Source organism: Montipora capricornis, chromosome 3 (genome assembly GCF_036669925.1).
Source record: "Montipora capricornis isolate CH-2021 chromosome 3, ASM3666992v2, whole genome shotgun sequence".
NCBI lineage: Eukaryota > Metazoa > Cnidaria > Anthozoa > Scleractinia > Acroporidae > Montipora > Montipora capricornis.
Window position 1 is genome coordinate 58,448,967 of NC_090885.1, and position 12,500 is coordinate 58,461,466.

Below are 12,500 nucleotides of genomic sequence, written 5' to 3' on the forward strand. Positions count from 1 at the left end.
GTCCAGTTGTTCATTTTCGACAATCAACACTAGATGATTTAAATGTCTTAATAAGTTTCAAAGATTGTTTATGTTTCTGAAACAACTCCTACTAACGAATAACTCTGAAACATAATTAACAGTGTTAACCGATGAATTTTGCAACCGCTTATGTTCACTTTCACACCCTCAAGGGACCACCATCTTGATATGGATATCTTTCGATGCCCATAAAAATACTGAGTTTCTTGTGAGTATTAGTAAAACGCAACATAGCTCAAATGCAACTGAAAATGATAATCACTAGGCTAGAATAGAAATCACTTACCAAACAAGTGTACTTGTAATGAGGTTCTCGATGGGGCAAAGAATTTAACCGCCGGGGCCCGGTTGTTCAAAAGCCGATTAACTTAATCCAGCATTAGCATAAACTTTTGTCTCATGTTTTCAATTTTTTGGTGAAAGTTCCTTTTGCTTGTTCTCGTTTTTCCTGTTTTTCTTCTTCTAATGTAAAGTTTTGCCGAATATCAGAGTTTGAACAGCATTTGCAAGTAAAGAAATAATCTCCTTGCTTAATTTCTAATCTGGGATTAGCGTTAATGGGCTTTTGAAAAACCGGGCCCAGGAGGTACATGCTTAAATTTTAACCCTTAACCGTGAAACATATTGAAAACCATATTAGCACAAATTCAAGGTCTCAATCGTCTTGTAAAGAACTCCATTTGTGTATCGTTTAACTAACTCGGCTAATTGCTGTCATTTTAAAACGTCGTAAATGGCGGATGTGTCTTTAAAATGGATCGTACCACACGTCACGCACTTTGACAGACTAGACAGCCTTGACGTTTTGACAGCTCTCGCAATTTTCTCTTTACATTTCATGATTTTGTGATGCTCCAAAACCAATGGAAATTAACTATTATATTTCCAGTTAATTATTATTTTATAATGTAAATCAGTGGAACTTAATTATTAAAATTTCAGTTAACCATAACATGAAAAAATTAACCGTTAACTGTAAAACGGCCACTACCCCATTGAGACCCTCTTGTATTTGCTGTATTTGATAGAATTCCCAACACTGTCCAATCTTAAATTAAATTAAACATTCCTTCAAGATGTAACAACAATGTTGGTGGGGATGAGTCCTTTATTTCGATTTTTTTTATAGATCAAATCCAAATCTGGACGAAGGGAACGATCAATCCAATGAAGAGGACTCGGGTAAGTGCTCAGACACGAAACGCAACAGCGACGGACACAATTTGGTTCCTCGCAACACCATCAAGTTATCTTAGTGGACGGTTAAGCTTTCAACGTTTAATCCGACAAAGTGAATATGAAACTCTGAGGGTTGTCCAATACTCACAAATAGACTCCATTGGTGTTAGTGGTGATTCCAATGGTTCTATTGGTGAAAGCAAACGTTTTTTGTGTGGTTGGCTTATAGAACGAGGAATGTCCATAATAATTATTAGTGCGTTTCTACTTGATGTAAAAGCGAACTTGTTTTGCACCAATAGAGCCATTGGAATGAAATCATTTTCTTTTGGTACCAATCCTGCCATTGGTACCAATGGAAGATCGGTTTGACGAACAAATAGAGAGTAGAATTGGAGAATTCGTGCAACTTGCTCCCTTTTTCGACTCTAATGTGAAAGACTCCTTTGCCTCCGTGGAACGAATTTCGGACCTCAAAGAATTTCAGTAAAGCCCCTAATGGTTGTCCCGCGCAGTCGTGATTTGTGACGTCACGCAAAATCCCCATGCCTCAGATATAAACTCAAATCAGTATTGTTTGAAATGATCCCTTTTACCTGACGTTACCTCTTTCTACCCTCACTATAGGTCCAAAAGCAGAAGTATTGGACTTAGCTTCTTGGCCATCTGCGTCAGATTTGAACCTCGACGATTCACAGCTGAAAGCTCTACAGTTGGCGCTGACTAAGGAATTCGCGATAATTCAAGGACCACCGGGCACAGGGAAGACCTACGTTGGTTTAAAGGTATTCATTTGCGACTGACTGAGACCAAAATCGACACATTACGAACGTCGCGATCCAGAACGAAAAACATGATGAGTTTAATTCAGCGCCCCTTTTAGTTAGTGCATTTTGTCTCTTTGGTAAAAGCATAAAAAGAAGCAGAATTTTATAAATGTCATGTAATTCTTAAACTAAACGAAGTAGGACCTCTGCCAGACAAAATTCCATAACCAGAAGTCTCGATCTTTCCAATTTCGTATTATCTAAAAGTAAAATACAGGTCCCGCCAAATTATGGCAAATCAGATTGGGACTAATAACCTCAAGGCATCGGACTGGTCCACAACCAAGGAAACCGCACAAGAAATTGCTCCCGCTAATTGCAAAATCGTAGCTACCAAACGTGACGGCAAATGTAGCAGTTGCAGTTCTAAAACCTAGACAATGCCGTAAAGTGATATTCCCCATTCTATCGCATACTGAGACAACTGCGGTCTTCTGGAGAGACACAAACTGTTTTATGATCGAGTAGTTTCTCCATTCTCGTGCGCACAGATAGTCCAGATGCTCTTGCACAACCGAAACGTTTGGTCTATTAACGAAACTGGCGGGCCTATTCTTGTAGTTTGCTACACTAACCATGCTCTTGACCAGTTCCTGGAGGGGATTCTCGAGTTCCATTCGGATCCTTGTGGAATTATCCGCGTTGGAGGAAGAAGCCAGAGCGAGAAATTGAAAGATCGTTGTCTGTCAATATTGAAGAAAGAGATGATAAAGGTAAACGAAGTTTCGATGCTCTGTCAATAATAGCCGTGGTCACACTGCAGACTTTTACCAAGGTAAAACCGATTCACCAAGGGAAAAATTGTCCGAGGTAAATTCATCTCGGGTTTCATTTTACCTACTGAAGGTAAAAAAATCTAGAAAGGTCACATTGCATTGGTTGCTCGGTTAAAAAAATATTCCAAATCCACGTAAAAAAGGCCTGGCCAAACGTTCGCAACATTTGAACGCAACATCTTGCAACATGTTGTACACGGGGTGGCCAAACGCACGCAACATTTTCATCATTTTCAACGCAACATGTCAATGTTCATGTGCCCCAGGCCCCTGGCGCACAAGAAGTGGGCCTAACGCGCATGCCTTAGCGCAACATTGTTGCGTGAACGTGGCCAAACGAGTACAATATCATGCAACATCAGAAAGGTTGCACGAAAAATTTGACCGTTTTCAAATCTGATCCAACATCATCCAACATGTTGCACCATATTGCAACACGGTGGCCAAACGTATGCAACATGTTGTGATCAACAATGTTGCAAGATGTTGCGTTGAAAGTTTGCGAGCGTTTGGCCAGGCTTTAAGACTGGCGAGAAATTTTCAATTCTAAACAAGAAAATACTGACAATCTCGCTCTGAAAGGTGCCATCGTCGTCGAGCTTTGCAGTACTTTGCAGTAAAAAGACAATTTTAACTGGCGGCAAAATGGTTTACCCGATGACCTCACAAACTGAGTGTTGTATGTCCGGATCTGTCATTAAGACATTCGCCGACGAGCTTTGATTGCGTAATTAATTACCTAGTCTTACCTGTTACATGAAAGGTCTTCGGGTCTACATCCTGGGTATGATCTACGTCCATGACTTGATGTCAATCAAAATTTCTACGCAAGGGGGGGGGGGGGGGGATGATTCCCTTATAAAAAGGGAAGGGATGCTCGTCGTCTCGCTTAGGGGTATAAATTTCGGATTTTGGTCTCACTTAGGGTGTTCTGGGAAAAACGCAATCATATATGGCCGTGAAGGTCTCTTTTAGGGTTGCACTAGGTAGCCTACAAAAAGGAGCATCGGTGTCTAAATTCTTTCAAAGGCTATCATAAAAATTAGTTAATGTCTTTAATAAATTCACACATACGCATAGCGTCTTCTTTTTGGGAAAAAAATAAACATATTGCATGAGCACCCACATCAATAATGAGGCAATAAATGTTCGCCCAGTTGTCATTTGTATTTAATTATTTATTTATTCTTGTAAGCTTCTTTCATGTGGACCGATGAAACCTTCCAATCAAATCTCAGTTTGAAGTTTTATTATTTGTATTTTGAGAAATTGCTACTTTCATTCCTCTGCATTTAGAACAAACGGATGCCCAAAGCTCTCAGCTGTGCGTTCGCGGAGATTAAAGAGGAAATGAACGAGATTGCAGCACTCATTGTCTATCACGACAAAATTAATGAGGAACTCAAAAGAAGGGTGTTTCACGAAGCTGAGCTGAAAGAATATGCCTCTAGCATGACATCGTTGCAATACGATTCCCTTGTAAAAGGCTCAAATCACGCATTGACAGACACAAAGGAATCTATAATCCCAGAGTGGCTTGGACTCCCTGTACCACCGATGGACCCATACCAGGACGGTAAGATATAATAGGCCTTGGCTTAACCAAACTGGAGGGAATGCCCAATATAACCCAACCCAGTACACATCAACTGAAAGTTCTGTGCAGCGGTTGTTTGTTTGTTTGTTTTTTGCAAGTTTATTACACTCAACTGCCAAGACCAAGGAATATAAATTGGATTCAGTCTGGCTCGGCAGATATGATCTGCACAGAATTCTGCAATTCTGCGGTGCATTTATGTTAGCTTTATTAATTGGCCAATCCAATTAATGAGTTCTAATTTAAACAATAAATTAAAAGTGTTATAGTTATCTTAAAGCTCTTCTATTTCATAGGCTTTGCAAGACCTCTTGCCATGTTCCCTTTAAATGCCGCTTGTCAGCACTTGGAATATTTTTCCCAAGAGGAAATGGCCATCGTTTCAGATGTCTATCCGGGACCCGGACCCGAGGGACACCCTCAAGGATCATTACAACTAAAGGACATTTCTGATTCCTTCATCGTGATTCCAAACCTAAGTGGTGGCCTTGTGGATGCTGAAAAATCCATCACCTTGCTTGCATTTATTTATCCCTTGAGAGAAAGCAGGATGATGATAAGCTATCATCCTGATGGGTTGGGCGTGCAGCTTGCTTGTGAATTTGACGATGAAATAGGAAAGCTGACAGCCTCTTTCATTCAAAGAGATCTTATGCCAGCGGAGATGCCAATTACCGCGAAAGTACTGGAATATAATGAGTGGAACTTTGTCGGTGCCTCTTACGACTTCGAAACGGGAATGGCTATTCTGTGGCACAATGGAAGTGTAGTGAAAAGTGCTAACATTGGCAAAGGTCTTTTCCTGGCGACGCAGTTCGATATAAAAATTAGTGTCACTGATAGCAGTTCTTCGGAGAACAAATTTTCAGTGAGAGTTTCCCATTTGCACATTTACGGCGAAGCACTAACTTCCGAGAACATCCAGGCAATTGGAGCCATTTCACATAACTTGGGTAAGCAGAATACAACTTACTTTTAAAAAAATGTTTATGTTACAAATATTGCGCTGCATTTGGAAGCAAAACCAGTAAAATTGGACTTCAAGGATCATCATCACATTTAAGAGCAACGAAATTGAATAACAATGTGTCAGTTAATTGCAGAGGCAGAACGAAGAGACCTAATAAATAAGACCAAACGTATATGAAAGACATTTTCATGCTTCCCTTTCGTTACTGCTAAGTGCTTACCTGAGTAGTTTTCATAAATGGGATGTTCTCCAAAAATCTTCTCATGTTTCTATCCGCAGCTCAGATGTATGTCTTTATATATTATTTAGTCTCTCCGGAACATCTTCAAAGAGCAAATTACGAACTTTCAAAATAACCAGCTCCCATTTGGGGAAGGAAGGAAGGAGGAGAAGGAGGAAGGGGGAGTTTCGTTTCCGAAATTACGTCCAAACTTTTTCCCACTTTTTGATCTCTAAAATGTTTTATGTTCCCAAAGATATTTTGTCTTACTTCCCCTGTTCCCCACTTCAAATTATCCATGTTCTCTTATTCCCAAAAACCCTTGTGAGGGCCTCTCTATTGTTAGTGCCTAAGTAACGATCATCACCGCCCTTCTCATTAATAATTCATTTCACCGGATTGTTCTGTACACCAACATGGCCGCCGTGACGTCAGATGAAAACCATCAATAGGTGGTTTTCACGTTACGTCATCGCCGCCATGTTGGTGGACGAAAACAAAAAATCTCTCATTGTACATTGCAGTATTGTTATATCTGTGATTGGTTGCAAAACCCAGTTACGGCAGTCATGTTCGTCTGCCTAACTTATCCTCCTGGATTGAAGTTCAACAAACTTTGCTGTTCAAAAGGGAAACCAAGAATCTTATTTAGTATTTTTTTTTCAATTCCAAGGAAACACCATGACCAGCTGCACGGACAAACGAGCAACTCCGGAAGGAGACGAAGAAGTAGACGAAGAGCCAAGTGAAAATGACGAAGACAGAGGAATTAACACTGATCAGAAATGGAAGTCCCCTAGTTTTAAATTTGATGCTGACGTCTTGGAAGATCAAAGGATTCTCGAAACTGACGAAGTTATAAAGTTTAATCCCAGGCCAGGGTCAGATGAACCCAACACCGAAGCGACCTCGAGTGGTACCGAGATGCGTGCCGAATGGGGCAGTTTTCAATACCAGAATGCTCGCCTTATGAGAAAGAAGATAAAGGATATAATTCGGAAAGAGCTCAAGAAAGATGACGTAATGACTAAGGAGGAAGCCGCCCAGGTCAGTTTTGTAATTATCCACCTGTGCATGTTTCTAGAAAGGCTTCCAGTAAATGAAAGGGATAAGTAAATGGGACAATCGCAAAAGGTTTTCTGGGTATTTTTTTAGTTACAGTTGCTTTACTGTAGCCCATTATTTCAGCAAGAGCAGATAGTTTGAGATGACATAAACGAAAGGCTTAGCAGGCGTAAGCGATTTGTTAAAATAATCTTCCGTTATTGTCACGTTATTATTTCTTTTTTTGTTAAAAGCAACAACAGAAACAACCATAAATATAACAAGAAATAAATACCTTTCGCCGGTAAAAGAGAAGACTGAAAGAAAAGTCTTATATTTATAAGGCGATCTCAATAAACCACTATTAATCGACAAGATATTTTGGCGCATCCGTAGGAGTTGCCCGATGAACATGGATCATCCCAATCAGTTTTGGGACCAAAGCCCTCGAACCTTTAGAACAGAGAGGTTGGTGTAATAGGCAAGGTTGAGAACGGGTATCTTAACGTACTGACATCAATGTTTGGATCCAACACAGCGGGTTTAATTTAACAGTACAAGAACCAGTGAGTAATCCTTGTCCCCGCGGCAAAAGCTTGGTAAATCATCGTCCTTTAGCTGGAGAGTCATTGACGATTCGATGCATGTTTACCACTTTTTCAGGTTGAAAATGTGTGGGAAATAGCTGACACATCGGATCGCTGGTGTCTGTACCGCAGATGGGTTCATGACGCATGTGAAGGCTGTCATCAAACCATCTTCCAGTTCCAGGAGATGTTTGATGAAATGGCAGACGAGCTCCAAGAACTGAGAAATCAAGAAGATTACGAAATTCTCAAGAACGCTGATGTCGTTGGAATGACTACTACAGGTGATTGTTTATAATCGTAGGCTGGAAAATGTCGTGAGAATATTCGAAATTTCCCATTGACCCTGTTCTATAGACATATAATATCAACCTGTGTTACCACTACTGGGATACACGAAATGGTGAAAAACGGTTTAAATGTGATAAAAACGCGAAAATTAAAGTACTTGGTCCCGTGTCTTGTGTTCTAATTTAAACCAGATTACAAAACTCAAGAGTTGTCGAAACAAAACAGGATACACTTTTCCCTTCCTCTCTTCATAGAGCCGGGGTTTCCTTAAACCCAATGCAAACGAAATCAAAACTATGCGACTTTCCATATGACACAAGCTCGCGCGCTTGACATTGTGGACTAGATTTTATGTGTTTTTTTCTCCTCGTTCTGTTTGCATTTTATGTATAACTTAAATGGGACGATGAAGCTCCAACCAACTTCAGTGAGCATTATATCCGCACGCCATCATCACAGTTTCCTCCGGTACGGAGGCCCATGCTTTGGAAATTTGGTTGTTTTTTATTGCTATTTTCTGCATAATTTTCACTTAATTTATGCACACGTATATTACGTAATCGAAGTCTTAGCACATTGATCAGATAATGGGACAATACGCGTGACAGAAATCGTAAAACAGATGTGCCCGTTGTAAGATCCAATTCATGGACTTCTGAACCAAGTTGTTCAAGGCATGATTAAGCTAATCCTTGCGACGTTAAGCTTCCGTTTTCTTTCTGGATAAAATGACAAGACTTGGGAATTTAATAGAGGATTAATTATTAATGATTAATGCTCTTTTGAACAACTGGGCCCTGGACTCGTGGATTTGCGTCTAAACTAACATTTTCAAATTCCAGTTTGTTTCTGGATTACAGAACGAGTTGGCCATTCTGTGGAGGTCTCATTACTGTTTTCAAATTGTTATCTCACTTATTTTGTCGCAGTGTAGCATTAACAACTAGGCTCACTTGCCATTCCATTTCTGCACTTAGGTGCTGCGAAAAATCGCAGCGTTTTACACGATCTGAAACCAGTGATTACTATAGTTGAAGAGGCTGCTGAGGTTTTTGAGGCGCACACCGTCACCTCTTTAACTCCCGCATGTCAGCATGTAATTCTGATTGGTGACCACCAGCAGCTCCGTCCAAATCCCACTGTATACGATCTGCAGATCAAGTTTGCTTTAGATGTGTCCCTCTTCGAGAGAATGGTGAAGAATGGAATACAATTCGTTAGACTTGGTTTGCAGCATCGAATGAGACCAGAAATCGCCACTCTATTGGACCACATATACGTCGAGCCAAGACTTAGAAATCACCCGTCTGTACTGGAATTTGAAAACGTGAAGGGCGTGGAAAGGAATTTGTTTTTCCTGGATCATACGGAGACTGAGGTTAGAAATCATTTAGAGCGTTTTTCAATAGACCGTATTCGTATTCTCAGTATTGGACTGGAACTAGCTTGCAATGGAGGCTAATGCGGGGGAATCTTTTCAAATGCAAATACATTTTAATATATTCCCCCGCATTAGGCTCCATTGCAAGCTAGTTACAGTCCAATACTGAGAATACGAATACGGTCTATTGAGTGTCCAAAGTAATTAGCGAATTGCTTTGGTTTTGCATTACTTGTCTTCAATCAGTGACTAGTTCAAAGTTCTCGCGCCACTTTTCAACCAATCAAAAGTGACACCATAGCCAATCGTGGCTCGAGCGTGCACATTTTCCCGCGCTTTGTGTCAGCTACGTGTAATTATTTCGAGTTTTCATTGGTTTACTGGATTGTCCTTCCTTTTTATTGGCGAAGGTTTTACGACACTCGATTGAAACTCGCTCTGTTTAATTAAAGCCTTCAATTTGCTTTTACGATCAACATTCTACTCGGTAACTGCATTTTGCTGAGGGGAACCTCCACTCTAATCCTTCAGCCGGAGACTCGTGTCCATAAATTTGCACAATTTGCATTCATTTTTTGTGATATTTTTGTCTTTATTCAAAAATAAATTTATTCGGGTTGGCCATTCTAAACAATGTGTGCAGAGCCAAAGAACTCTTTTTGTTCTAAAAATAGAAAGATACGCGCAAAAGGCTGACTCATAGGGCTTGTGTGGGATAGGCAATCTCCTACTCATGAGATCCTATCTCTGTTTCGGATACAAAAGCTTTCTTTGAATTTTTTTTTTTAACAAATCTGACCCAGAATTACTTTTGGGTTAGTTTTAAAAAATTGAAAGATACGAGCAAAAGTAGACTCAAGGATATAGTGCATAGGAAGGCTCCTATCGATGGGCTCCTGACAGTGAATAAGTTACGGAATAGCATATATATATTATAGTTATCAAATTTCCCGGGCGCCGCACCCTTCTGCAGTTCGAGTGTTGGTTTCCTTTAAGGAAGATACTCTAAGTCCAAGAAACATTGTCGAGTGTCTAAAGAAGATACTTTCCAAGGAAGGATTCAAATGAGTACCGGTTTGCAATTTCTCTTCTGGTTTTGTACTTTATGGAAAATGTAGTTATTGAAATAACTTAAATACACGTATAAAGGGGCATTATTGCTTAAAACTTGCGGGGCCAACATACAGAAAGTAATTTTTTAGATAAATAGATCAGCGATAAGAAACCAAACTTGATGAAGACTTTTCTTCAAAACGCGGTGGAGTCGAATTCGCGTCCACCGAAGAAAATCCTCTGCATGCTCGTGGTCTGAAAGGTACTTGAACTTGGTTCCCTTAGGGTAAGCTAACCACTGGAAAACGTTGCCTCGATGCTCATTGAACACGACGTGTATGGTGATAATCATGTAACATGCTTTGACTTTTGGAAATAAGTTCTTTCCAAGTCCAAATGTTAAATCAAACCAACTACTTTTCAGGGAAAATCTCCTGTCTAATGCCACCATGCAGCGACAAAATGTGGCACCTAGAGCTTCGGGAATTTCATTTAATCTTTATGAGAAACTTATCATCATCATATCATATCTTTATTTACCCTCAGATTTTAGAGTAGCTTGATGTAGCTAGTATCTCGGAGCATTTACCCTCCCAACCATGATACACGACAGAGGAACTCCATGCGCTACTCTGCGAATAGTGTGTAAGTTCCATGCCAGCTTACCAGTTCGTATGATGGATATCTTTGCAGGATCACGTCAAAGAAGGTAGCAGTAAATCCAATCTCCATGAAGCTAAACTACTGACCGCTTTGTGCCGATACCTGATTCAACAAGGATACGAGCGGGAACAGATTGCAGTTTTGACGGCATACAGTGGACAGCTTCTTAACGTGCGACGAGAGATGTCGAAAGACAAGGACATGTTTGAAGGCGTACGTCTTACTGCAGTAGACAGCTTTCAAGGAGAAGAAAGTGACATTATTCTTCTGTCGCTTGTTCGCAGTAAGAGGATTGGCTTTCTTAAAATCGAAAACAGAGTCTGCGTTGCATTGTCTCGAGCACGAAAAGGTTTCTTCATCATAGGAAACGCCAAGCTTCTAGAAGAACAAGACACATCTGGCCTTTGGCCCAAAATCATTTCAAACTTACGCGAACAAAAAAGTTTGGGAAAACACCTAAAGCTTATTTGTCAGATTCACTCACAAAATGTTATTGAAGCATCAAAAGCAGAAGATTTTGAAAATGCTCCTGAGGGGGGTTGTCATGAGCCATGCAAGTATAAAATGCCTGACTGTGAACACCGTTGTCCACACCTCTGTCATCCTGTAGACACCGAGCACAAAGAAAGATACGCATGCCAGATGCCATGCACCAGAACATGTGACAGTGGACATTTGTGTGGCAAAGTGTGCAGTGAAGATTGCGGTCCCTGCATGGTTAAAGTGCCAAAGTTAATTCCAAAATGTAATCACGAGCAGCAAGTCCCTTGTTCAGTGGATCCCTCCGAATTCAACTGCAAGCAGTTGGTGCAAAAACAAGCCTTTCCATGTGGACACACCAGTTTGGCGGAGTGTTCAATGGCCCCAACCGCCATCATATGCACAGAACCCTGTGGTAAACTGGAGTGTGGGCACCTTTGTGAAGGTAAGGCCATGATCGAACTGTCAAAGATAATGTTCAATAGATCTTGAAGGTCCTTATACACCGGTTGAGAAAGTGGCGACAGAACGATCCGAAGAGATGGGTAGAGAAAGAACTGGATGAAAGATGACCCATTTGGATTTTTTTCAGTTGCACTAAAACATCCATCTCCCTGGTTTGTTTTTTGAAAGCAATTTTATATCTTGATCAATCAAGCGCTAAAGAGGTGCTGAATTTCACGGGATGTGTTGTTTTACCGCCCTGAGTAGGCTTGTCGAAGCGGCGTTGAAACGAATCTTCCGATAGCGATGTTACCTTGATTCCATAGACCGGGGATATCATGCGAAATTAAAATAAAAACCGATCGTAAAATATGCCTTTTTTTTTTCATTTCTTGATAAACAGGAAACTGCAATACGTGTCTACAAGGGCGTCTTCATCAACCTTGCCGTAATCCATGCGAACGCATCCTACCTTGTGGCCATGAGTGTGAGGACGCATGCGTTCGGCCCTGTCCACCTTGTTCAAAGACGTGCCGCATCTGCCGACAAAAATGTTGTTATCCCTGTCGAGAATTTGGCGGCAATAAAAAAGAATGCCCACATGACAAACACGACCAATGTTACGATGAGCCAAGCAAAAGACAAGAGTGCCAGAAACGTTGTCAAGAACAGCTCTCCTGCGGTCATTCCTGTATTGGGATCTGTGGAGACGTTTGTCCACGGTTATGTTACGTTTGCAACGCTGAAGAGTTCAGAAACAGTGAAAAAGATGCTATGTTCGTAGAACTGACAGACTGTGGCCATGTGTTCGAAGTAAATAGATTGGACTTATGGATAGCCGGGTCTAGCGGTGAGGGCGACGAACATGAAATCAAACAAAAGCAATGTCCGAAGTGCGAAACTCGCATTCTCCACAGTGTTAGATACGAGGAGATCGTTTCTGATTTGAATGCTGTTAAGCGTCAAA

General features: G+C 40.8%; 1 protein-coding gene across 4 annotated transcripts in view; it reads left to right on the forward strand.

Moving 5' to 3' along the window:
* The window catches only part of LOC138043491 (NFX1-type zinc finger-containing protein 1-like), a 38,330-nt gene that overhangs the window by 15,969 nt on the left and 9,861 nt on the right, over window positions 1–12,500 (forward strand). For all 4 annotated transcript variants that reach the window (XM_068889780.1, XM_068889782.1, XM_068889781.1 and 1 more), the window contains 10 exons: window positions 1,151–1,203; window positions 1,828–1,985; window positions 2,519–2,740; window positions 4,100–4,379; window positions 4,697–5,353; window positions 6,264–6,637; window positions 7,298–7,505; window positions 8,490–8,890; window positions 10,640–11,534; window positions 11,937–12,500. The exon at window positions 11,937–12,500 is cut by the window's right edge and continues 441 nt beyond it. In XM_068889780.1, the coding sequence (XP_068745881.1) occupies window positions 1,151–1,203; window positions 1,828–1,985; window positions 2,519–2,740; window positions 4,100–4,379; window positions 4,697–5,353; window positions 6,264–6,637; window positions 7,298–7,505; window positions 8,490–8,890; window positions 10,640–11,534; window positions 11,937–12,500 (3,812 nt within the window). The remainder of the gene's footprint in view (window positions 1–1,150; window positions 1,204–1,827; window positions 1,986–2,518; window positions 2,741–4,099; window positions 4,380–4,696; window positions 5,354–6,263; window positions 6,638–7,297; window positions 7,506–8,489; window positions 8,891–10,639; window positions 11,535–11,936) is intronic.